Source organism: Malania oleifera, chromosome 12 (assembly GCF_029873635.1).
Source record: "Malania oleifera isolate guangnan ecotype guangnan chromosome 12, ASM2987363v1, whole genome shotgun sequence".
NCBI lineage: Eukaryota > Viridiplantae > Streptophyta > Magnoliopsida > Santalales > Ximeniaceae > Malania > Malania oleifera.
In genome coordinates this window covers 27,413,984-27,441,677 of record NC_080428.1, presented here as the reverse complement: position 1 = coordinate 27,441,677, position 27,694 = coordinate 27,413,984, and the positions used below count along the sequence as shown (strand labels likewise).

The window sequence follows — 27,694 nt, the reverse complement described above, 5'->3', positions numbered from 1 at the left end:
ATGATTTTTAATTTTTCTTTCTAAGCAAATGTTTTTCAAAACCTTCTCAATTTTTCTCCTTTCTAGAGTGGCCTAATATTCTTTCAAATTATTTAAGTGCTTTACCACCTTTTTATTTTTCAAAAATGTTTTCTTCTTTGATATCTCAACTAGAATTCTATGCATTTTAAATGAGGTCTTTTCTAGTTTTCCATATGAAGGCATCTCATCAAATGATTCATCAGAGGATTTATCAAATTGAAAAACACATGAATCATTGCATTCATTCATACCATCACCATTACAAGAAAAATTTGAAGATTCTTCACAAAATATATTATAGGAATCAACAGATGAATCATCATATGCAATATTAACAGAATTATCATTATGTTTAATAGATGATTCAGCATGTGACATAACATAGCATTCAGCACAGGAATCATCAATCAATTTATCATTAGATTTAGTACATGTTATATAGCAGCATTCGCAACAAGGGTCATCAAAAGAGATAGAGTGAGAATCATACACCTCACTGACTGTAAAGGCTACATGCTCATGATTTACCTCCTTTTCCTGGGTCTCTCCATATTTTTTTTCCAGCTCAACCCAGATCTCTTGTGCACTACTACAAGCCATAATCTCATGAAAAATATTAGTATCTAAAGAACAGTACAGTAGATCCATGGCATATATATTTGCATGCATAAAATTTATATCATTTTATTTACTTGACATACAAATTCAAGTCACAATCACCTGCCAGACCCTCCAGTTCATAGATTTTATAAACATGCTCATTCGAATTTTTTAGTGGCTGTAGTTAACACCACAAAACAATGGAGGACTGGTGGGTGACTGTCCCTCACCGAATGGGGATACACCAAATTAATTCATTGCGATCTTTTTGCAAAAATATTTAAGTTTAGTGCAACGAAAATCTGATACCAATTGATAGCTTTGGTGTATTCCCAAGAGGGGGGTGAATTGGGTATTAAAACTTTATTCCTAGGTTTAACTAATCTAACAGCAGTATTACATAAACCTAGGGTCTTTCTAATTAATTATGAACCCAATCAACTCATGTACTACATATAATGAATTAAGCATATAACATACATGTGCTGAAAATAAAAGTGCGAAAAAAAAAATTTGCTGAAATATAAAGAACACGCACGATATGTTATCAAGTTTCGGCCAACTGTACCTACGTCCCCGCCTCTAACTCGCAAGCCCAAGAATTTCACTAATGGCTCACTTAACGGGTGGAGCGGCACCTAATACAATCAGGTCAATTAGCACAAGACTGACCTCAACCTTTACAAACTCTCCTTGCGGGGCGGAGAAGGCCCTAGGTCAAATTCACAGGACTGACCCCAACCTTTACACAATCATTCCCAAGCTGGATTACCGTTCCCTCAGGCCACGCCTGGAAATACAATAGTATTTTTTTCTCAATCAACTTGGTACAGTGATTGTGCTTTTATGTAAAGCAGATATATACCCAAATATGCGCAATGTAATCAATGCACCTCAATGATGTATGAACTATAAGCTCAGTGCTCTACATGTGCAATCAACACTCAGAATAATGACTTTATCTAATCAAGCACAAAAGTGTATATCAAACAAGCTATTCTTTGAAAACTAGATAAACTATATCTCAATCACAAATTAGGGCTTCAAAGATGCCAATCGAAGTATTCAAACAACCTCAAAAATTTTTTCTAAAATGTATGTAGCATAAGCATTGTTTGAAATCTAGCTTTGAAAAATATTTTTACACACAAAAGAATAAGCCCAAATGAGTATTGCAATGATAATGCAAGCTCACTTAACTATATGATTTTTCCCAACCAAAGATTTATCAAATGAAATCAGGGTAAAAATCAAGCTAAACCCTCAATATGAAAATCACAAGCACAAGAGCAAGTTAGGTTTTTAGCAAGATGGAATAATCAATAAAACACTCACACAACTATATTTCTCAAAAGAATGGATGTATTATGAGTGTATGGGCTTGGAATGAACAAATAGGGTTTTGGAAATTTGAGATATTTTTTTTGTCTATTCCTATTTGCTACTCATATCTAATCTAAGAAAATGAACCCCTATATGTAGAGAAAGGGTAAATTATGACCGTTAGGGACACACAAGGTATTCTTAAATTTGTTTAAAAAGGTTTAGCAAATTTAACCCTGTTTAATAAATTTAACCTCAATTAAAATATTTTTAACCTGCCAAGGTTCGGGTGGTTGAACCATGATTCGGTCGTCCAAATAGACAGAGTAATAAAAGTTTTTTTAAATGAGTTCGGTCGGCTATGTCACACGTCGGCAGCCCGAATCAAAGTCAGTAGCCTTTGCCGTGCGGTTTGGATGCCCAGTGCAAAGTTCAGTTAACTGAACTGACCAGTTCGGTCGCCCGAGCCCAATTTGAACGTGTCGTTCGATCGCCCAAGTAGTTGAAAAGTGCCCTAACACAGGTTTGGGTGCCAGAGGACGATACGCTCAAAACGAGTTCGGGTGCCCAAACACAAAGTCAACATGTTGACTAGTTCGGTCGCCCGAGCTGTTTTATACAGCCTGGGTTCAGTCGACCGAACCCTCTCAACACTTTCCATTCAATTCATTCTAGCCTTGATTTGATTCCCCTAATATGAAAAGTGATATAGGAGACTTTATGCACTAAGTGTTGGGACCTAGGGTCTTTCTAAGGCCTTTTTAAGTACACAAAAAAAAACTGGCATTGATTGACCAAACCATAAGGTCTCTACGGTCTTTGAGCTTTAGTTTCTATATGCATTCCATGCATTAATTATTACTGACTATTCCTATATTACTATAACAGACCCATATAATATAAATTACAACAAGAAATAATCTTCTGGGTATTCATGCTTTACTTTCATGTGCCATTACTTGATCTGCTACAATGAACCTGCACATATACTTGAAAGCCATCAAATACCTGAGTATTTGTCATTATCAAAACCGAGTGTGACCTATAAGGTCAACATACTTTTTCTACGAGAGCTGCTCCATTAAGTGGCACTTATCATTTGCTAATAAGTAAGCAGGATTTTTGTTTTCTTTGACATTTTATCTATGAATAATGTATTACCTTTTCCTAGGCCAAATAATAGTTAATCAAATTATTTATAAGTGATACTCTTAACATATTAGACTTAGAGCATGTTTTGACCCACCAAAAGCTCAAGATGGAAGAGAATAACCCCATACCGAATTTAGGCTAGTCCAACAAATAGTCCTTAGCTAACTCAATGTTTTTGCTGATGAATTCGCCAACCTCCAAACCAAGCTTGATATTATCTTCATTCTCAAGATCATCTAGGTCTTCATCATCAACAAGATTTAAATCCTTAGTCGACGAGGAGCTCTTGTATTCTTCATATTTGGCGTAGATTCCTTCTCCCCCAAAATATAATTAAACTAAGGAGTCTTCATAATTTTCAAACTTGATAAAAAGAAAATAATCGAGTCAAAATCCACCTCCTCTGTTGGAATTGGTGTGATCCCAAGAGGGGGTGAATTGGGTTTTAAAAACTTTTTGGCTAATTTAAACAATTTGCCGATTCACCACAGTATCATAACCCATGCAACATGTATACATGTATGTAAAGCGAGTTTAACAATAAAAACAAGCATACACGTGTGCAGTATCTTATTTAAATCAAATGTGTGCATGAGAATAATTTCGACATTAAATAAACATTCATACACATGTTGAAATTAAAATTCATGAATTTAAATAAGATAGAAAGAGTGACACCAAATTTGTTATCGAGGTTCGGCCAAACCAGCCTACATCCCCACCTTGGGCTTACCCCCAAGGATTCCACTATACTTGCTCACTTAACTAAGCGGAGCAAAAGCCTTTTACATCCTCTCCTTACGGGGCGAGGAAAACCCCAGTTCAATTACTAGTCTAAGCCAAACTAGTCTCACTCGTGGGGCTGAGACTCCCTAGTTCAATTCTGGGCTGAACCGAACCAGTCTCATTTACGAAGCTGAGACTCCCCAGTTCAATTAACGGGCTAAACCCAACCGTTACATGAAAACCATTTTTGTACATAAAATATGCTTCTGAAATACAAGCAGAGATGTACACAATAAGCTCGGTAAAATTATGCACTCCAATGATATGAAATAATGCTCAGGGAGTAAGGGTGCTTAACTATATTTAAACCCTAATAAATGTTTTCTCCAAAAAGACATTTCAATAACACTATAGGAGAACCTAGGGTTTTTCTCTTTCAATGATTTTTGCACAAATAGAATGTATATGAAAAATGAGTATTATGTTCTCCAATCAAAGATTTATGCAAGTTAGAAATACTTGGAGAATCTAGGAGTTAAGCCCAAGAAAAATATTTGTGCAATAAATATAGTTCTCCCCAAGAATATTTATCAAAGAAATAATCTGGGAGAAAACCCTAAGCTATACTCTTAAGAAAGTGATTTTCAAATACGAATAATATATGAGAGTGTAAGCATGTATATATAAAAATAAATGCCCAAAACTAAAATGCTCTCTTCCAAAATGATTTTGAAATAAGTAAATGGAAAGAGAGTTGGAGAGTTTAGTTTGAAAACTTTTACCCCAAAGAAGAAATTTTTGCAATAAAAATGAGCTGGGGGAACTTTGATTAACATATGATTAGAGAGAAATTTAGAGTTAATCAAAGTTGCTAATCTAGAGTAATGAGGGGGTATTTATAAAGTTTGTGAAAAATATGACCGTTGGGGACACGCTCGGTATTTTGGAAAAGTTTAATTAAGTTTTAGTGACGTTTTAAACACTTAAAAAATATTCCAACCTGAGAGCACCGGTCGACCAGAAGACTTTCGGTCAACCGAAGTTCATGTGGCTCGGTCGAGCGGGCCAATTTTGAACTTCAGAGTCGGTCGACCAGGAAGGGCGATTTTTCCAAATTAACGCGGTTCGGTCGACCAGGGTGAAAATGAACTAAAGGTTCGGTCGACCGGAATAGGCGATTTTTCAAAAAAGTGAGGTTCAGTCGATCGGGACATTTTGAACTGAGAAGTTTAGTCGACCAAGTTGTTGGGGCATTTCTCGAGGACCCTCGGTTGACCAGAGCGTTGGAGTACATTTTGAGCTCGGTCGACCAGGCAGTCAAAAAGTTGACTTCCTAGGAGGTTCGGTCGACCAGGGCCATTTGAACTACAAGAGTTCGGTCGATAGGGACATGGTCAACCGTTGACCTGGACCTAGGTTCGGCCGAAAGGGCTACAAATGAACTATGAGGGTCGGTCAATTGAAAGTGCAAAACTTGTGCATTTTGGTCTTGTTTGAGCCAACGATCACCCTATTTCAAATGACCAAGTATGGGTATGTATAAGTGAGTGTCCTAAGGTCATTTCTGGGTCCTTTTTTAAGACATCAAAAAAATCTGGTGTCGGTCAACCAAAGTTTTTGTAAACTTTCTTCTAACCCCCGATTTTGACCCTAAAGCTATTCCAAAAACTTTGTATGATTTTGGTCTATTTAGAAAAGAGTTTTTGGTGAGATGTGCTGGTCCCTAGGGTCTATCTACGGTCATTCTGAGCATTCAAACACATCATGCAGATGTATGCAATATTACAGACCAAAGATAAAAAATAAATGCATATACAAATTAAAAACAAATGTCTTCGTCTTTTTACTCTTCCGACTTCACAGAATGCACTTGATTGTATAGTCTTTAAGTACTGCAAGCTTCCATCACCGTTGCCTTATGTGTGTGTTAAATTAATGGACCTGTTCACATGCTAAGTACATACATAAGAAACATGTGCATTGTCAACATTAAAACAGGGATCAGACTCAAAAAGTCAACATCCTCAATATGTTCAGCTAAGGATTTCTCATAATTTTGACGGATGGTGGGCTCGATCTCTTCATCTTCTTCTATACAATTAGCCAATAAATCATTCGCATGATCTTCATTGCTAATATTATCAATGAAAATATTTTCTTGTCCTCATGTTACTAAATTTGGATAAAGTCGTCATAAACGATTACTCAGTCATAAGGCAATTGTAGGGCAAAAGGTGTTTTCCACCTAGCTGATAAATCATTCTCATAATCATCATAACTAATAGTATCAATGAAAAGATTTTGTTGTCCTCATGTTGTTGAATTTGGATGAAGTCGTCATAAACGATGTCTCAGCCATAAGGTAATTATGGGGCAAATGGTGTTTTCCACCTAGTATCCTGCAAAAGAATATGTTGGCTAAATTTGTCATTTGCAATTATAGGAGATGGTTTGATCATGCTCATAGAAGAACAATGGGTGAATTGTAGTGGAGGCTTTCATAGGTGATTTTGTTGTGAATCTTGAATTGCTAGACATATCTCTTCGCATACTCTCCATCCACAATCTCATCTCATATATGGATCACCCATGGTTGTCTTCATTGTGGTCGTTGCCTTGTGAAAGGAGTGAGTGACCGCACAAAATCTTTGTTTAGGCTATTCTAGTTGAATCATCTCCAAGTTAGCATCGGTGAGTATGATTGTCTTCGGCAACATTGTGTCTTTATCTTGCACCTCTAGTGATTGATGGCATAAAGTGACCCATGCGGGCGCACCTAAAAAATTGATTAAAAATAAAGCATCTTTTGAAATAATGATGTACTTGAGACAGGGAGATGGTGGATTGGTTGTGAATAGACTCGTTTGTCAGTCCCAATCAAAGGTGTTAGGATAAGGATAATGAGAGTTGTAGAAATCGTAAAAAAAGGAAAGAAAATAAAGAAGTTGGCTAGAGCTAAAGTAGAAGAGAAAGAAAGTGAGAGAACAAGTGATAGAGTTAAGGAAGCAAAGATAATAAGAGATAGAAATAGAAGGATGAAGTGGTATGGAGGCCAAAATTATAGTTGTTTGTCATATTGCGTAAACTGAGTTGAATGTGTTGAAGGTTCATTACAATTGAAACAATTACATATTTATACCCTCCCTAAGTCAAACTTGGAGTTACAATTTGCCCCCAATTGTGCCCAAAATGTAGCTATCATTACAAGTCATAAATTCGAAGAATTTAAAGGCTTATTCATAAATTGGGACCATTTTTAAGTATTGATGGTCCAATTGTTATAGTTGACTATCATGCCCGTTGATTGCTTTCACCCTATCACTAATGATTGAGCAACTTTCCCTTGATGACTAAGCAATCTTTGCTTGATGATTAGGCAACCTCTACTGCTTTAGTTGGAAAATAATTGTTTGCTTCATCTAGTGAGTGGATAACCCTCTAGACTGATGGACGATCTTCCTTGTGATTCCCTAGATGATTTGCCAATGAATGATTCACTTTGCATGAGCAACTGCAAATGTCCAAGCAACACTTATCACATTCATTACCTAAGTGACCTATTATTGTAGTTCTTATCATGACTTCAAGTTAAATGATTTGCCTTTGTTTGCCACATGCCTAGGCAATAGTTATAGCCAAGTGACCATTACCATATCCCAAGACGTGCAGAACAATGGCACTACTCAAAACCAACACGGAATTCTACATCACTTACCATTAGAACTAAATTCTAAAATTTTTTTAGTACATAAGAAAATATTTTTTTTTCATATATTTTTTATTCTCTTTTTTTTTTTTTTTTAGTTCCATTCCATAAATCACATTAAAGAAACTTTCTTTGTGACAAAATTTGAACAATTTTATTCTTCTACTCATTGCACTCAAAGGAAGTACCTGACTCTATAGGAAAAAAAGTGTCCGAAGATTAAGTTTTTATATCTTTGAAATGATCAATAGTCTAGAAATAAGGCATCTTATTGCATCACATGCCAAAAAATAAATGGATATGAGAACAACAAATAGTGTTAACCCAAGGAAGAGGGCTTCCTTACCTCTTCTATTTTCATGAATCAATTCATTTTTAGGATGTAAATGAGTCAAATGAGTGTAAGACCATTCTATTGAAATTGGACCAGAGTTCAAAGTTCAAACTAGTTGAATCACTAGAAGAATTAAGTTTAAATTGTATAATACTACTCAAGAGCTTAATAGGGACTAACTAAGCTTTTTTTTTTTTTTTTATTGCTATTTTATTATATAAGGGATACATGCTTTATACATACATTTAATATTATTAAATTCTAAAATTTTTTCATTCATATATTTAATGTTATTTTGTAATCAAATCAAGCTTAATTAAGCCAAGATTTCAAGATTTGAGGACTTGTAACCGAGTCTCACTCCAAGTTGCATAATTCTAAAATCAATGAAATTCAAATTTCAAGCTCAGAATTTTTAAAATTGAGCCAAGTACTTCATCATCCACTCAAAATCCAAACCCCTGCTAATTTGCATGCAATGCTTTCCAATTCATCTATTTTTATCAACCCATGTTTGCAGTGCTAAAAATACTCCAACGTGTGTATATTTTCACCTTAAAAATTGTGAATTCCATTATTTGGGTTCAAAATTAAATATACCCTCCTAATATAAATTATTTCCAAGAAAACAATGAACTATGATTTATCAATCAGCCTCGATGTCATTTGAACTTAAGACATGTAAACGAATGGAGATCATGTACATTGCAACCTTAAAAATTGAGATTAAAGTGAATACATTGCCAAAATTTGAACAAAAACGTTGTGTTTACAATATCCTGCATTGCATTTGTAAGAACTCATTAAATCCACACCCCTCTTAAAAAAATGCATCCATCTATAAGAACATATAGTCATTAGCCGCAGCAAAAACATGCAGCAACTATTTTTCCGATCACCAATGATTTAACAGCCTAATGTTTCCAAATTCCTCTGCACTAGATTCTTCATATCAAAGAATGAATGTCTGGAGAGAGAGAGAGGGAAAAAAAAAACTGGCATATTTGCACCAGAATATTATACATGTGACTGGCATATTTGCATCATCATCATATTCGCCAAGATGGACCTTTTGAAACATCAATATGATCCCTAAAATAACATATACAGAACGATGAATCAAGGCGAACGCATATTATGCAAACCCACTCCAATCAGTTCCTTGGAGCCCTATTCTGAGTATCAGTGAATTTAAATGCAACTCCACATGCAGGGTCTTTCATGCTGCTACTGAGGCCACATCCCATCCACAAGCAGTTACAAGCCAATGCTCCATAAGTACGACTCCCTGGATTGCGCAACTGTGAGTGCTGACCGAGCAATAGGGTCCCTGCTCAAGAAATATGTGGCCGAACAAAGAAAGCCGACTTCTGGTTTCCAATTTTACACAATGCTTGATATGCAAAGATGGAATTCTAGGATATGTAACCTTTTGCAGCCCATTCAGACCGCAAAATCAGACACCATGACCAACATGGTATCTACAATAAAATAAGTATGCAAAATCTAAAGTAATGGCAACTTTTTTTGTGTAATAAAATTTGATTGACTCCATTTTCTTTAAGCTTTATTTATTTATTTATTATTTTTTATACAATCTGTTGTTTCTTACATGGCATTTGGATATAAGAATCTATTAGCTGCAATGAAGGCCTTAAAAATTGTAGCCATTGACCTAGCTGATGACATAGGACTAATGATGAAATGTAAACTATATTTCATACACAATTTTTATGATTGAGCGGCATTCAATAGGGATTGGGGGTGTTTCAAATTTCAAAAATCAGACAAAAACACTTGCATTTCAGAAAATGGATTTTAGGACTTGGATTTGGATTTTTGTGCAGATTAGAACAAAAAGTGGTATAAAGTAGTACTAAGTTTCTTCCAATCCACAGAATTCCAAATCCAAGCTCCAAAATCCATGCTCCAAAACACTACCTTAAGAAAAATATTTTGACCATAAAATAAAGCAGTGTTAATGACATTTAGATGCAAAGCTTACATTCAAATTGATGCCTAGTGGGATTTCTTTGTGCGTTTTGAGGGCCTTAGTGTCTCTTTTCTCGCATCCTCCGCAGGTTTTATGCCTGGAAATGGCTGCAAGCATTTTGAAGACAAACCAGAAATGAGACCTGGCTAACATAACTCATCATTCTAAAAACCGCCAATAACCACAACACAGATTAGATCTTCAATGAATAATGGGCCTCTGGTGCCAATCTAGATCAGAAGTAAATGTAACTGAATTATCTAACCAGCCAACATCATTCCTATTGCCTAGTTAGTACTATTTTTTTTTTAACAACATAAAAATATATTACTAACTAGAACAAGATACTAAGAGAGCAAGATGGCCTTCAGAAAGCAACATAAAATATACAAGAAAGTACAACCAAACCATGTTAAAGCTGGCACCCAATCTTCCTATTGCCTAATTAGGATCGACCACAAATAGGAGTGGTTATGGTCATCCAGTATATTCGAACTGTCATGCATGAGGGGAACATCGTATATGTCAAGATCAAGTCCTTTCACTCCTTTTGTATAATAGAGATATGAGAATAGTTCAAACATGAAAATTTAGATTCAAATAGGCAACAAATAACAGGCTCCTCTAGTCCTTAGATTCCACGAACATATCAGAGAAGATTAAATTGAACATATATAGAGCACCAAATCATCGCCAGAATGGTGTATCAGTGTTTCACACATCATACAAATCTGCAACACAGCTGTACATATCAGACTTTAAAATATAAGTCTTAGGCCTTGGGAGGCATCTAACAGCATGAACATGTGTCACAGGCCGAACACTTCACACCTTGTGAAAGGCCATGCCACACTAGTTATAACACTCTTACTAAACTAGTCAGCCAAAAGTATACTGTGTTTTCACCACAAGGACACCTCCACAACCATCATAAAGTAAGCGGAAACAGTAGCAAATGAGAGTCACGCAGTAAACTATAAAGCAAAGCAATTCATTATTCACACCTCCATAGGCATCATCTGTGTAGTGAGGGAGGCAAGTAGACTAAACAGTTTACAAAAGCTAGTGAGTTTTACAATGACTAATGAACACTCACCCTTCCACAAAGAGATTTCTATGCTATTCTAGCTCTGGCACCAGGAAACATTAAAATGACCAAGTCCTGCTCCCATTTTACACTAAGGCATTATCCTACTTAAAGAATAAAACCTACACTATTATTTACATGATCATTACTCATCCCATTAACACAAGACAAGTTGACACAGGAGCAAGCATAATGCCCTAAACAAGCTTGGATTGTGATATGGCATTGAAGCTTTGAGATGGATGGAGCAATTTAACAAATTATTCAATTGATTAAAGATCTTCCCTAAAAAGTAAAGAAATTTTAGATTTTAAAAAAGAAAAAAAAAATTCTGCATGAAGCTTAAAAAATTAAGAGGGATAGGAAGCTTCTCAACCCCAGAAAAATGCAGCTAAATGATGCTTCTACATGCAGCTTGCACTTCTAATCTCGAAAGTCAGGCACTTGCAAGTTGATTTTGCACTTGGCAGTACTACTTTCTATATTTTTTATGCTTTGAAGGTTGATTTCATCCTTGTAGTTTCTTTACTGACTTATTCTCCCATTAAGTTGATATACTATATTTTTGCATTTTTATATTTTTATAATTATAAAATTTTAATACATGTACACATGCAAAGTCCTGCCTATGCTTTTTGAGATTTTTTCATGTTGCCCTGTCTGTGTTGGGTCATATTGCATGCCCAAGGATGTCAATAGGATGAGGTTCAAGAACAGGAATGATGGCCAAAAGATCCTTCAGTCAAGACCAAACTCTGCTTCTTCAGATAACGTCTCAGGGCTACCTCCCCCCTTCCTTTTTCCCTGTTCAGAACAGGGAACATCTACCAAGCCAATTGGAACTCTTGATTCATTATCAAATCAAAAGGATTTGAAGGCAAAATATACTCCCCATTGATTCCACTTTAAGCCATCAACTGATCTAATAACAAACCATTTTCAGATTCACACACTTCCCATTTTAAAAACTGAATCACTAAAAGAATTTTCATCTGCCAAACGATTGCAACCCACCTCTAATGTCAAATAACATAGGACTCATTGAACAAGGGTACTTGTTTCAGACAAGTCATTATGAAATTGCTTCACTTGATCATTACCTTTAATGTCTGAGCACACCCTTCGAACCAGAATGGATAACACACCCATTTAACAGCATCTGCAGATTCCTGGTTTCCTCCTAATTTATTAAAACCCACAAAGACTTGGCCATAGGCATCTTAGTTTGCTTCAATAAATTATTACCATCCATTTCCATAACAGCCAACTGCTCGCCATCTGCTCTTTGTCCTACAGCATAATGGCACTCCTACTCCTTATGGACCTCACATGTTTTAAGTTCAAAACCATCAAGCAAATCCAAGCCCATTCCTAACTTCTTAATCATACCCTAGCCTTCTGCCGCTTCTACCGCAGAGGGTTTATAAGGCCTTTACTCTCAACCCATTTAAAACACCCCACTTCTTAAGCCCAAAAGCAGAAGGCCCATTAGTAACAAGGTCCAAATTATCCCATTTTTTAAATGACAATATTTTTAAATTTTAAAATGAAATCACAAATTGTGTACAAGAAGGGTCAGAAACAGAGAAGGAATCCCCCGACTCCCTACAGTTTCGGACAGCAATTCTCCAACAGGGTTCTTCTCCTTTGCCAGAAAATTCCTGAGCACATATGGCCTCCGAAAAAACACTCACCCTCCCTCCATGATTCTCCACTCTCTTGCAGACCCACAATCGTCACACAGTAACCCATGGAGCATCTGCTCTTTCAACCCATCTCTTACGGTCCCTTTATCCTTCAGCGCATGGAAAAAAGACAGCTGTCCTGATTTTTTCACTCCCATGGGGACATAAAACAGCTTGGGACCTTTCTTTCTCCTTTCATTTCTCCAAACATAAGAATTGACCCCTTCCATTTGACAAGAATTTCAAATTAATGACTCCTCCATCTACTCTGTAGACTTGAACACCTGAATCCTTCTCAAGCCTTCCATTTTCAGACCAAATAAATCCATCTTGCTTAAAATACAGAGCAATTCATCATTTCACAACAATAAAATTGTCATATGTCTTGCGGCAAATTCTGGAATGCGAAACCAATTGATCCAAATTGAAAACCTTCTTATCAACTTTAGAATTAAAACGAACACCCATAAAGACTACTCTAAGACAAATGAAATCACTCGCCCTTGTCAATGGAGAACTCAAGACTCATCTATCACCGCACCGTGCATCCAGACAAGGAGACTGGTTTTTTGGATAGAGAGAGAGAGAGAGAGAGAGAGAGAGAGAGAGAGAGAGAGGGGGGGGGGGGAGAGTAAACACATGACAGTGTGGATCAGTAGTATGGTTTATTTTTATATTCTTTTTTCCATATAAATTCTGTCTCCACACTTGACTATGGGTGACCTTATCTTTCCATTTAAACTCTACTAATTTTTATTTTCCATACAATGCTTCTTCTTCTATACAACAAATAGGAGTAGATAAAAAAGGAAAAATAATAATAATAATAAACTGGACAGTGTTTCTAATTGTCATACATCAAATTCTACAATGTTGATAGTGACTTAAGCTATGAATATACTCTTACAACAGTGAAAAGTAATCCACACATTAAAGCATCATTTGGTCTGTGGGATCTTTCAGCATTCTCAAGAATGCAATGCCCAAGACATCCCATTTTCACACTTCTTTTGGGACAGGAAAGTGATGTGGCAGTAATGTCACATTCCCTAAGAATGAAAGATTCCAACAAAACATGAAAATTTCAATCTCATATTCCCCCATGAATATCCTTCATGCCCATGGATATTATATATGAGAATCCCATTCCAATGGGCATCTTATTTTTGGAACTAGTATCATCTATGAATATATATTAGGATTGAGTTCAGTTGTATTTAGATGCAACACATGGCGATACATTAGATTCTTTTTATGTATCTTCTATAATAATCTATATAAAAATGAGTTTAGTGTGCCACATTTCAAATTTTCCTTCTAAATCCATTCTTTCCAAGTGTCCAGGTTATATTTTAGGGCTCTCTATCAAAGGAAAAATAAAAAGGCATGCCTAAAATATTACGCTCTCTCCCTTATTAAAGCAAAAGTGAGAATCATCTTTGTTCAGTCTGAAGCTAATGCTTTTAAAGATGGGGAAAAAAAGGAAAAAGAAAAGTTCCATGGCCATATAATATATACAAATTTTGAACCTTCGAGGTGCTTTCCGATTGACAGCTGGACAATGTAATTTCCAGGAAAAAGAGGGGTATTTCTGGGATTTTTGAATGTTTTGAGGTGCTTCCCTGTTCGCAGCTGGTGTGGTGGCTGTTGGACACGTGTTCAGAAGCTTTTTGTTTTTCCTGTTTTTTTTTTTTCTTTTTACCTTTTTTCCCTCTGTACATCCATGGGAGAGGGCCCCAACCGATTTGTTTTTTTCCCTTTGTTCTTAACTTCTCTCTCTCTCACATACACAGTGGCAGTGGACGCTCATCAAAAAACCTGAAGGTTGGGGCTCTCAAGTGGTATTTTGAGAGCTGCCCACATTTTTTTCCCCTGGAAGTTGACATGCACTATTCAATGAAACCCTTTCTTTCTTTTTCTGTGGAGTTGTCCCCTGCATGGTTGCCAGCTTTCATTTTTCAAGTTCCTACAATCCCTCACCCAAGTGTTCAGAAAAAAAAAACATTGTATCTCTTTCCAACGTCCTCTCTTCTTCCTTCTTCTTGCTTCTTCTCTCCTCTCTCTCTCTCCCCACATTCTCTTTTGGCTGTAGTTCCTTGATGCTGTCATGCATCATTTTGGTCTCAGAGCCCAAACATGATCACACCATTCTTCCATTTTCAATTCCCCATTTTCCCTCATTGAATTTTTTTTCACTCTCCTTTAATTATCTCTTTGTTCCTTCAATGTTTCATCGTTCTTTATTCTCCCCCGCCCCCCCCAAAACCCATTTATCTCTTTTCTTCCATATATTCCCTCTCTAATCTCTTTTACTTTAGAATTCTGCAATTATCTCTCCCTAGTTTTTATCTTTGGTTCTTTCTGTTCATCCATCTCTCTCAATCTCCCATCTCAAAACCATCCACAAATTTAATACCTATACTAGATTTCAGCCAAAGTCATCCTCTCTGCTATGAAATTTCAGTCAAAAAAATTACAGCTGCTGCCCTTCAATTTCAAACACCATTCCTATACCATTTTGCAACACATCCACCAGCATCAGAAATAGAGATCCCTGAAAGACCCTTCCCCAAAAAATGCATTGCTGTCTGACCACAAGTCTGTTCCCATGTGCTGGCACAAGACATCCCAGCCATCGGCCTCTCAAAATCCGTAAATTCCTTTGTTTTTTTCCATCACACCACCATTACCACAGAAAACTCACCACCCTCTGATCTACCTTTCTGACAAATTTCATCAGCAGAAAGTTGCCACAGCAACTCACATGCCAATGTAAAATTTTCCCTATTCTACACATTCCAAAACCATAAATATTTGCTTCTAGCCACTGTTTTGAATTTTTTTTAATACAAAAGCTTGCAATTTGTAATTTTTTTAAAATAAAAGAAAATTATTCCATTAAAAAAAGAAAAATGTAAAGAAGGAGAATAAGAAATCCTCCAAGTCAAAACAGGAAAAAAAATACAAAAATACAAAAAGTCGGCAAAAAAAAAAAAAGAAAACATCAATCAAACCCAGAAAGATGGCCAATCCATTTGAATTTTAGAGAATGTAACTCCTTTAAAGCAACCAGCCCGAACACACTAGAGCGAGGCTAAGCAATGAATCTTATCCCATAGGCCATAGCAAGGAATATTCAACTTATTCCAGTACTATACACCTATTCTGTTCCAACTATAAATGCCACAGCACTGCAAAAAAGCACATAGCCACAATGCTAGATTATCCTTGCTTCTACCAAACCCTAGGAAACCGAAAAAAAAAAAAGATAGAATAACAAATTTTCCACCATGTCTGACAAACCCAGCTTCTTCCCAATAAACCAAAGAGCTTATTCCACATTTTCCAAGCAAAATCACAGTGCAAAAACAAATGAGAAACTGTTTTGGAGCTGTCAAAACATAAAAAGCACACATCTGAGAAACTGCCTTCGAAATTCTCCTACTCTACAACACATTGTTAGTGTTAATTTAAGCACAACCAACCAAATAAAGTATTAACTTTTGGGGAAACTTTGGCCTTCCAAATTATTTTGTGGTGCAGAAAGGAGAAATTTGCACTAGTCAAAGGATCAAAGGATCAAAAAACAGATTTGCAAAAATAAAACCTCAAAGTATCCAAAGATCAAGAAGGACTCTCTGCTCTGAAGGAGAGACGGCAATTTTCCAACATCATACACAAAGATGAAAGCTCCTCCACCTCCCTATCATTAAAGATCTACAAAAGTGGAAATTCCAAGAAAGCACAGGACCATCCAAAACCTAAAAAGAAGAAATAAGAGCATTATGCCCCAAAGCCAAGTGATAAAGATGAGGAGAAGAAATGACATAGTATTGTTACCCACGCAAATATCTTCCCAGAAATGAATTCAAGAACCCTCATCATAACAAACTTGGCATAAGGAAAGGAAAGGGGGTTAAATCTGAGAGAGAGACATTCACAGACTTTCCAAATAACATCTAGATCCCAAACTATTATCCCAACCATTCACATGCAATCCAAGCCTACTTTTAATGATTCTATACCAAATAAAGGGAACTGCCAAAACTGCTTAGCCAAAAGGGAACAACCAACTTTCCAAGACCCAAATCCCCCTCCATTTTAAATCTACACACCACTTCCCACCTCACTAAATGATCCCTCTTCCCCCAACCCCCAAAGCAAAGAAAATCTCTTGTAATTCTCTCCAATGAATTTTGTGAAATTGTTTGATAAAAAGGTTGATTGCTCGAGTTTGATACACCTTTAAGGTATCCATCAACATTGCTAGCATCAAAAATCAAACCTGTGATTTGTAAGTTGTCTACTTGTTCATAAAAGTTTGTTTAATTACCAAGAGATACTCTACAATATAAAGGAGAAATTTAGATAGTTCTAGAGAAATTGAGAGTCAAGTTTGTGGTTTTACAAGAGTAGATTGAGCATTGTGGGCAAATTGTGTTGGACGACTTTTGGTGATTTATAGTGGCAATAGAAATACATAAATCCAACATGGTGACAAACTATTTGAAAAAGAAACAGCGTTTGTCATACTCAGGGCACAATATCAAGCCATTCCATACCTTTCTCAAGTGTAGAGAATATGTTGACCTTATAAGTCAGATCCTGTTTTGATTATAACAAATACCTTGGTACTTAATGTTTGATGAGTTTGTGTGCAGGATCAATTGGAGGTTTCTATATGATGCACGTGGACTTAAAGAAAATAAAAACCCGGAATATTTATCTGTTGTATTTCTATTTTAATTGGGTCTGTAATATTTAAGGCATTATAGTCTGTAATAATTAATGCATATCATGCATGATAGGGTTTAAGTTCAAAAAGACATAGCCTGACCTTAGGTTCCCCATGCATGCATAAATGAGTGCCCTATTAAAATTGAGTTAATCATCATATGAATAGGGACAGCATTTCAAAGAGAAAAGGACCGAAAATGCCGAAATGGGCATGTTCGGTCTTTCGGCATGTTCGGTCGACCAAATTCAATTACACTAAGATCCTCGATCGACCGAACTCCCACCAAGTCAACAAGTTGACCGCTCGGTCAACCGCCCAGAAGTATATAGGCAAGCCCTGGTCGACCAAACCTCCCTGGGTCAACATTTTGACCGCTCGATCGACCGACCAGAAGTATATGGGCAACGCCTTGGTCGACCGAACCCCCACGTGGGAACTGCCAACTACCCGATCAACTGAACCTCCTAGTTCAAAATGACCTAGTGGACCAAACTGCGCGGATTTGGAAAATCGCCTTTGAAACCCTCAAGATGGTCGACCATACTTTCAGTTCAATTTTTCCACGGTCGACCGAACTGGACACTACGGTCAACCGAACCTCAAGTTCGGTTGACCGAGCCTCTTGGGTTGTTAAATTTTTACCGAGAGTTAAACTGGGTTAACTTTAATTAAATTTAATCTTTTTCAAAAATACCCAGCGTGTCCCCAACAGCTATATTTTTTCCAAATTCTATATATAATCCTTCATTTGCAAAAATTAAGCATGGATTAGGATTTCAGATTAGGAAAAATTCTCTGAAAATATCTTTGTCCAAAATCTCTATTCATACCTCTTCAATCCTATTACAAAAATCTAACTCCTATACTCATCTAGTCATTAATCTTGAGAGAAGGTAATGTTCTTCATACTCTTTGTATAAGCTAAACTCTCCCTTATTTATATTTGATTATGTGTTGATTTTTGGAGAGTCAGCTAAGGTTTTTCCCATAATATTTCATTCATAAATATTTGATTGGGAAAAACCCTTGTGTGGCTTAAGATCTTGCATCCTCATTACAAGTTTTCATAAGCTTGATTTGTGCTTTGATGAAAACATTTTTAGCAAGATTGAAAACCCTATTATCTACTATGCTTGATATTTGAGAAACGTAGTCTGAGATATCTATTAGGGTTATAGAAAGCTTATGATTAATCACATTTCAAGCATGTTGGCTTGACATCAAAAGCCTCACTCTCACATACACTCATTGATTCACATCCTATTTGAGAGTTACCACATTGGTTAACAAAATCTCACTTGAACTTGATATCCTATCATATGTGAGGGCATTATTTGGTTGAGCATATTGGTACACATCTTCTTACTTTAAAAAGCATATTTGGTTGTACACAAAAATTTGTATTTCATTATTGTATTCCAAGCAAGGGCCTGAAGAGGGAGACTAGCCCTGGTAAATAGTCCCAGATTGACTTTAACCCGGTTAGGAAAGTTACGTGCACCATCTTGTTAAGGTGTGTTTAGGTTGAGATCAGCCCCGCTAATTGACCTGGTTGTAACCGATGCCGCTCCACTCGTTAAGTGAGCAATAGTGGTAATTCTTGTACTTTTGAGCCAAGACGGGGACGTAGGCAGTATTGGCCGAACCCCGACAACATATCGTGTTTGCATTTATTTTTTCGCAAATTTATTTACTGCACGTGTATGTTATATTGCGAACCCTACGCAGGATTTACTTTCCGCATATTAATCTTATCTGCGCATTTGGGATTGCTTAGACAGACCCTGGGTTGCGAAATAATACTAATATCTTACTTAACCTAGGAGAAAAAGTTCAAAATTCCAATTCACCCCCCCCCCCCCCCTTCTTCTTCTTCTTGGGAATACACCAATCCTAACAGAATATGTTTGCAAAATCATCATTGATGGAAGATGCCCTATGAATGTGATTTCTAGAAATAGGAACACTTTTATGCAACTTCATCAAGAACCTCACCCAAAGCTTTATGAGATATCTTGGGTTGATAACACTACTTTACATGTTAATGGACGGTGTTCAGTTCCTATCCAATGGGTGACTTGAGAATTTCGGTGTGACATCATACCCACAAATATTGGTCATGTACCCCTTGGCGATCATTTGGGTGTGACTAAAGGACATGAAAGCAGGCCTTTCACTATAAAGGTAAGAATATCATTTTGAAGCCTACTCTACCAACCAACGGAAGACAAAGATTCTGACAATATTGATCATGTGTAACCCAACTTGAAAACGATACAACCAAGGAAATGCATGTTTTTGAGGACATAAAAAGTCTTCAAAACATTTCTATTGTTGAGTTTATCATTCCTGATGTGTTCATTATTGCCAATTCTCAATTCAAGTCTTTGATGCCACCAAAGGAACGTGGTTTCTTTCTTCACTCAAACATCGAATTTCAAAGAATTTAGGTCCATTCCTTCTTACTTCTAATCCAACATTTCAGGATTTGAGGCCAAATTTTATCCAGCTTTGGGAGATTAGATGCAAGGCAAGAAGCTAGACCACAAGTAAACCTTCGTTGGAGTGCCGAAGACTGATTCAAAAGATAAGCCACCAACTACTCCAAGGTATGCTCTCCCACCCAAATATCCTCCCAAAACTAGATCCCATTACCATTACTTGCTTTGAATCAAGTTGGAGGAAACAACAAGCACAACCTGGCAAAAAAAACTTCCAAGGACTCGCATAAGAAATATTACCACTTCATACTTACTTCCAATAATCATGAGCCATTCGGAATTAACCCACAGGTGGAACCTCCATAACCATTTTCTCATTAGAGAGATGCTTGATTGCTTATAGATACCACGTTACTAGGCCCCACACTTTCCTCAAGCTTGGGTTACATTTGATTGTAGAACATGAATGGTAGTTATAATAGAAGTATTTGGTAGTTTATTACATATAAAAAAATAAAAAAATAAAAAAGAAAAAAAAAACAGAGAGCAAATAACATCATGAAACTTTTTTATGAATCCATAACAAGGAATAACTATTCTCGTATTTCACCATGGGAATGTCTATTCCGTTCTTATTGCATGTTGGATGAAACAATAAGGAACATATAAGGAATCACAATTATCTCTATCCCCAAATTTCTCATTGTATTCAATCTTATTCTGAGGAATAGCTATTCTATGAACCAAATGTAACCTTAGATCTCCTAACCACCACCCAAGCAACAAGATGATCCATCTTATTCTTCCCCGTACCAGACCAAAGGAAGTGATGGAGGATTACTTGCGGATATTTCTAGGCAATCATGTTTCCTTTAAATTTTTTTGATTTTATATTAGTTTGGGGATATTTGTTTATTTCAATAATTTTTAATTTCTTTGTGGTTGTTTTGACTTTTGATTGTTTTGGGGTTATTTTTTAATTTTTAATAGTTTTTTTAGTGTTTCCAAGTTACCTATAAATATAGGCTTAAGATGTAAAAATAAGCACCATTGGATGGTTAATTGAGTCTTACTTATTTCTCTTTCACAACAGCCTCTTGTTTCTGACCTCTTCTTCATCCTCCTCCTTTCCTTTCCCTCATTCTTCTCTTCTTCCTTCTCCTCCTTCCTATTTCTCTTTCTGTAATGTTTCTGTTCTGTAACTTTTGTTTTGATCCCATGTTATCCTGTTGTTTCTCCCTTCTTTCGTCTTTTTTTCTTCTTCTCTCTGTTTCTACCCATCACTTATCTCTCTCTCTCTCTCTCTCTCTCTCTCTCTCTCTCAGTTTATCGGTATCTGTCATACATCAATTGGCACCAAAGCATATTCTGTTCCAGCCACAATCCCTCTGTTGGCACCACTACAATAGCCCCCATTATTGCCCACCCATCTCCATCCCAGGCCATCTCATCTGCTGGTTCAAGCCTCACTTTAATCCTACCATCTTCCCAACAGAAAAACCCCCAGAAAACAAAACCATCACTCTTCCCCTTCAGAGAAACCCTAGAAAACAAAACTCTATGCCTTTTCCCTTGAACAAAACCCCTAGAAAATAAAATCCTAACCCTTCTCCCTTTCAGCAAAACCCCAAACCCTCCCCCCTTCAACAAAATTCTATCCCATCTCAACTTCAGGAAAATAAATAAATAAATATTTAAAAAGTTGCTGCCACTGTGAGGATCAAAAAAGGAGCAGAAGACTGGAGAGGGGGAAAAACTTTTTGCTGCTGCAAAAATAAAAAATAATAAGAAAAAGAGCAGGAGAGCACAGGAAAAAAGAAAAAAAAAACCTAGAGTACTGCTTCTAGAGTAAAACTCTTTCTGGAAAAGAAGATTCACCGACAGAATTATGTCTTCATCGCCAGCTTTACCAAAATTTTGTCATGTCAAAACTGAGACTCCCCGAGAACCACCATAACATCTCTCATCATCAAACTCCTCTGCTTCCCTTGTCATAGTTCCAGCACCTTCACCATTGACTAGTTGCAACACCAAGTCACATGAGAGAGCAAATCCCAGGTCTGTTCGTCAGAGTGAATCTGCTGAAAGAGGACACCAGCCTGTGTGACTATCTACGTAACCAGCCAGTTGCCCATACTCAATATCCCAATACAGGGATTTTGATCAGAGAGATGAGTAATTGACTGCCACTGCGAGACATTGACTGTGTTAGAAGAGATGTTGAATATGCTCTAAATAAATTGAAGATCTACAGCAAGATTGTGAAGAAAACTGAAGAGAAATTGCATTTCCTCGTGAGATATTGACTATCTGATCTGCATCTTCTCTTCTATATTGGACTGTCATTGCAAATCCCAGTGTCACTGGAGGATGAATCAAGTTTTCCAGTATAAATATTTAGACTCAGCTGTGATATATTGAGATTTATTGAGATAGATTACTTTCTTCGCAAGATTTTGATGCGGATTTGATAAAATCCAACTTCAAGTGTTCAATATGTCTTTTTGGAGGAAAAATCAGCATCATCAGCACCCAAAATCAGGTTTAACTCTGAGGTTTTTGGAATTTATAAGATATTAAGAATTATTGTTGATAAATTGGAGAATCAAGAACTACGCGACCAACATTTTTAATATTTTGCAAGATATAAATTTGGAAATTTTTGGAAATATTAAATCAGATACTATGGTTTTATTGAGGATATTGCTTGTTCCAATGGAACTTTTTCCAGGAGAGAAATTATAAATTGGCTCTTTTATCTTGGGATTTATTTTGAGAACAATGAGGCACCAGAAAGAAGGACAAGATTCACATCTTATAAGCTTGTGGGCTATGTGGGATAGGATACAATACACCAAAGACAACAAGATAAAGCTCAAAGCTTGTTAAGAATGAAAAGTTTGTTAATATCAGAATTTTTCCTGACAGTTATGATGAGATCATCTTCCATCTCAACAGGAGAAAAGAGTCCTTATTTTAGACAACATGAGATTCCAATCTCGAAATACCCTATCAATATGAAATTTTGAAATAGAAATTGTTGTTGCTGGGGACTACACATGATGACAGAAAAGATGGAATTGCAAGTGAACCTGAATTCATCGTTGTCATGGATTGTCATTATGGAAATGAAAGCTCCATTGATTGTGTGGTACACATAATGCCATCCTTGAAGAGCAAGCAAATGCAATAGAACAAAATTTCTAAGCTTGTAGAAGGGTCCAAGGAGCAAGCAGAAAAATTCAATGAACTCAATTCAAAGAAAAAACTTTTTAGAGGATAAAATTGTTGAACCTTATGCAAAGTTTGCTCTTAGGACATCTTCCAAAGTGTGATAATTCTCCACCTATCGACTTCATCAAGAAGGATTTCAATAATTTGCTGTTAACATTTGCATGTCAGCTGAAAATGAACAATTCCAAGTAGCATGGCTCACACACTCCTTGCTATTTTTGCACATTGTAAAACTTGAGGTCGGGTTTAATCTAACAAACGGAATTTGATGGATGATCACTTGCAGATAAATTTAGCCAATCATGCTCCCATTGAAGGCTTAAAAATTAGGGTCTTTGTATTAGTTTGGGGATTTTTTTCATTTCAATAAAATTTAATCACTTTCGAGGTTATTTTATGATATTTGATTATTTTGGGATTATTTTATAATTTCTATAATTTCATCTTTAAAGTTTCTTGGTTGCTTATTAATACAGTTATGATGTAAGAATAAGAAACTTGGGATGATTCAATAGTCTAACATATTTCTCTCTCACAACAATATCTCTCTTCCTCACATCTTGTTTCCCTCTCCCTCCTCACTTCTTCCTCCTTTTCCTCCCTTTTTCCTCCTCCTTTCCTCTTCTTCATTCTCTTTCTTTCCTTCTTTCCTTCATTTCCTATTTCTCTTTCTGTCCTGTTTCTACTCGATAACAAGTGTCTTTAATCCCATTTTTTGGACCGTTGTTTCTACCTTCTTTCTTCTTCTCTTCTTCCCTCTGCTTATATACCTTGTTTTGTCATGTTGTTTCTCCCTTCTTTCTTCTTTCTTCTTCTTCATCTTCTTCTTCTTCTCTTCTTCCCTCTATCCCCTCAAATCTCTTTCTATACTGCATCAGAAAGTCTCTCATACCCTTTCCAAAACCCAACCTACACGTGGCAAATTTGAAATGGGGTAAAAAAAATATATATACAAGAATGTTAGAAAAGGAAGCACTAAAAACAGTAATATGACCCTCTAACAATAGCTATGCCCTTTTCCACCCTTCAACTCAACTACTCAATCCCAGAAAGCAGCAAACATAAAGGAAGGTCTAAATAGGAAAAAGGCAAGGCTAGAGAAACACAACCACCCAAAGCCTTGAATCCTTCTGAGTCATTATAATCCAAATTAATGCCAGCCACTCTACTCTTGCACATGTTCATCTTCAACCCCTAAAATCTTTCTCTAGTTGCACACCACTATGATCTTTATAATACTATTTTAATATAATATTAAAATAGAAAGCAATAAAAAATGAAAGCAGTATAATTACTATGTGTTGGATTTTTTGTTAGTTATGATTGTTAAAATTTTAAAACATGAACTTAATAATTTGCTACATATTCTTGGTAAGTTTTTGGATGAAAATATGATTATTAAACCAAGGGTGTACAATAATCTTCTTGATATTGCGATCAGGCAGACATCCTTTTCAACTCAAGCACGCAAAATTTAAATCTAGTGCAGCCAACGAGCTAAAATGCATAAAATAACAAATAAGAGAGCACAAGTACTAATTACTAACCTCTTCCCATTTTCTTTGAAGCTCCAAAAGTTCTTGACAGTATGAAAGGCACTCCGCATGGTATACAGCAGCTAATTCTTTTATCAAGGCCTTCCTTCTGATTATACCAATCACTTCAAAAGAACCAACAAGAAAAAAGGTTAGTTTAACATAATCAGGAAAAATAAAATAAAAAGAAAAGTCGTGACTGGCGCAGGCATCATGAACATGAAAAGAGAACAAAATCCTAAATATTGAAATCAAGAACGCCTCCAACAAAACAACAAGACGACGAACAAATAATGCGCAGAGCAGTTCCATTAAAGCATACGCAGTACAAAATTGGAAGATTAAGTTTGCCCCAGCCTTCCAACAAAGAAACGTACATGCATATTTTGCAAGGAATTAACTCTAGAACATAGTAGAAACCCGAGAGAGAGAGAGAGAGAGAGAGAGAGAGAGAGAGAGAGAGAGAGAGAGAGAGAGACTTCGGCTGGGATCGAATCGAGGAAGGGAAGGAGAAGGATTGTCCTCGGAGGCAGGCGGCTGAGGAGGCGGAGGCGGAGGCGGTGATGGATGTTCTTGTTTTTGCTGCTCGTGGTGTCCCATCGGAGAAGACGAGTGAAAAGAATTATCTGATTGCTCCTCCCGCTGAATCAACCCTAAAACCCCACACCCACACCTACGCCCGAACGGAGCTACATTTCAATTCTACGCTGGAAAGGTAATTTCTGCATGTATTCTCCATGGGTTCTAGTTCTACCCTCCAACCCAAAATTCTATTTGATTTGTTTGGCACGGTGTCTCTACTCAATTTATAATTATTTTACTTGCATGTTTGAAGGTATTCTAAATAAAAAATAAAAAATTTACTTAAAGTGCATTTGGAGCATTGATTTAGAATTGTAGAATTAAATTTGAATATATTTAGATAAATTTTAATATAATTTTATTTTATATTTTTTTTCAAATCAAATACAAATTCAAATTCAAATTTCTTAATAATTTTAAAATTTTTATTGACATGTTCCTTGTATTTTGGAATATTTCTATTTTATTATAATCTAACCGAATTTTGTTCAAAAATTTATATGATCCAACAATTTTGATTCTTATGTTTTCATTTCTAAATCATTCAATTTTTTAAAATCCTTATGTTTTCATTTCTAAATTATTTAATTTTTTAAATTAACCCTATTCTCCACTAAATTTAGCTGGTTTTACTTTGTTATCTTTAAAAAAAAAAAAAAATCACACACACACACACAAATAGTAGTGAATATGTCGAGAATAAAATTTTCAACCAATAAAATTTTAATTTAAAATTGTTAGCCTTAGTGGCTACATTATCCCAAACTATTGTGTTATGATGATTTCAACTCATTTGTGATTCTTACTTTAACTAATCTTTATACATCAAGTTTAGTACAAGAGCAACATGACACTACTGGAGTAAGCATGAGATTAGGTGAACTCTGATGAAGCATGATCAGAGCAAGAAGTACCCAAGTACAGCCAACCAAAGCCTATGTAAAGTCACATATGTATTATTGGATGTGTTTGAGGTAGGAATATTTTGTAACTCTTGAAGTTATCATTTTAGTAAAAATATTAAGAGTTGAGCAGTTGCATTTGCATGCTAGTTTATAGGATATCAACAACAAACTTAATAAGTTTTCAAATACATTTTATACAAGATATCTTATAATTAAATAAATTTTCATAAGGACAAATTGTAAACAAGATTAGTATTATAATATCTCATAAACTTGATCCTGATTTATTTAAAACAATGATTAAACACCTGAAGGAATATAACAAAACAAGTGCTTCGACGGTTTCAGCAAAAGACCAAAAATGAGTTTGGCCTACAAAAAATCGTCGACGGTTTGGTACGGTGACTCAACGGGCTAAAAACGGCTAGTTTTCAAAATAGTTTTTTAATAAAACCCCCCAATGACCATACAACAGCTAGTTCGCCCCTTTGCCCATAAATACAACCTACTTGCATTTATTAAATACATTGATTATTGATTAATTGGTTGTTGCAAGCATTCTAGTTCATCATTTGCTCAAATCTTTCTTGCTTTTTATTGTTGTCAAGAATCATTTACTCAAGAGAGTAGTGTGAGGCTTTGTATTGTAAAGAAGGAGCATCATTTGTATCAACTATCTTCTTTGTACTTTGGATTGTAAAATGGTTCTTGGTGAATCAGAGGTTCTTGGTGAACCATATTGAAGGAGGTTCTTGGTGAACTCCGTGAAGTAGCTCTTAGTGAGCATCAGAGATTTGTTCTTGGGTTGTAAAGTCTTCTCCGTCTTGAAAGGAGATTGCATAGTGGAATGTGCAATCCTTGAGTTGGTCTCCAAGGCGTGGACGTAGGTTAGGTATTGAACCACTTTAAAATCACAGTGTCAAGCTTTTCTCTCTCTCTCATTTACTTTATTTACTTGTGATTTTTACTTTGCCAATATTTGTGATAAATTATTTGTATCTTGCCAAAGTTTTATTATTTTGTAGACAAATGTATTATCTGCGAAAATAGTCTATTCACCCCCCCCCTCTAGACATACTCTTGGAGCGACAAGTGGTATCAGAACTAGTCGCTTGACTTTTAGAGTAATTTTTAGAGTGCAAAGATCAATTGACGAATATGATTGATTAAGGCACCACTCGCCCAGGGACAATCTGTTAATCGTCCACCAAGATTCAATGGGAGCAACTACTCAGCATGGTTTCCAAATGACCATTTTCATCCAATCTCACGATCTCAAAATGTGGCGAGTTATCACAAAGGGAGATTATGAATTCAAAGATGACAAAGGTGAACCTAAACAAATTAAGGAGTTGTTAATCAACGAATCGAGGTTAGTTCAACTAAGTTTCGAGACTAAGAACTTTCTTTGTTGTGCTGTGAGTGATGAAGAATACAACCGTATTTGCGGATGCGACACCACAAAGGAAATTTGGGATAAGCTTAGGTAACATATGAAGGTACGTCTCAAGTTAAGAAATCTAAAATTTATATGTTGGTAAAAGAATATGAAATGTTTAAAATGGAAGAAGGAGAATCAATTACTTCCATAGTTACTCGTTTTACACAAATAACAAATGGATTAACAGCACT

At 36.1% G+C, this 27,694-nt stretch overlaps 1 protein-coding gene across 2 annotated transcripts; it reads right to left on the bottom strand.

The window, feature by feature from the left end:
* Nucleotides 1-8,682: 8,682 nt before the first annotated feature.
* LOC131144569 (uncharacterized) lies at nucleotides 8,683-25,365 on the bottom strand. 2 transcript variants are annotated; one of them, XM_058093271.1, is made up of 4 exons: nucleotides 25,055-25,365; nucleotides 24,588-24,700; nucleotides 9,868-9,962; nucleotides 8,683-9,150 (listed from the first exon to the last, which is right to left on the bottom strand). In XM_058093271.1, exons 1-3 carry the CDS (start codon nucleotides 25,173-25,175, stop codon nucleotides 9,882-9,884), a joined length of 315 nt encoding a protein of 104 aa, XP_057949254.1. In that variant the 5' UTR covers nucleotides 25,176-25,365; the 3' UTR covers nucleotides 8,683-9,150; nucleotides 9,868-9,881. The 2 variants fall into 2 exon arrangements, with proteins under 2 accessions (XP_057949254.1, XP_057949255.1); XM_058093272.1 differs by having other exon boundaries at nucleotides 8,683-9,192; nucleotides 25,055-25,356.
* Between the last annotated feature and the right edge of the window lie 2,329 nt (nucleotides 25,366-27,694).

Coding starts and splice junctions, on each gene's coding strand:
- LOC131144569 (XM_058093271.1), bottom strand. CDS start 25,175: ATGGGACACCACGAGCAGCAAAAACAAGAACATCCATCACCGCCTCCG. Junction 24,701..25,054: donor TCGATTCGATCCCAGCCGAA/GTCTCTCTCTCT, acceptor GTTCTTTTGAAG/TGATTGGTATAATCAGAAGG. Junction 9,963..24,587: donor TTCAAAGAAAATGGGAAGAG/GTTAGTAATTAG, acceptor AAATGCTTGCAG/CCATTTCCAGGCATAAAACC.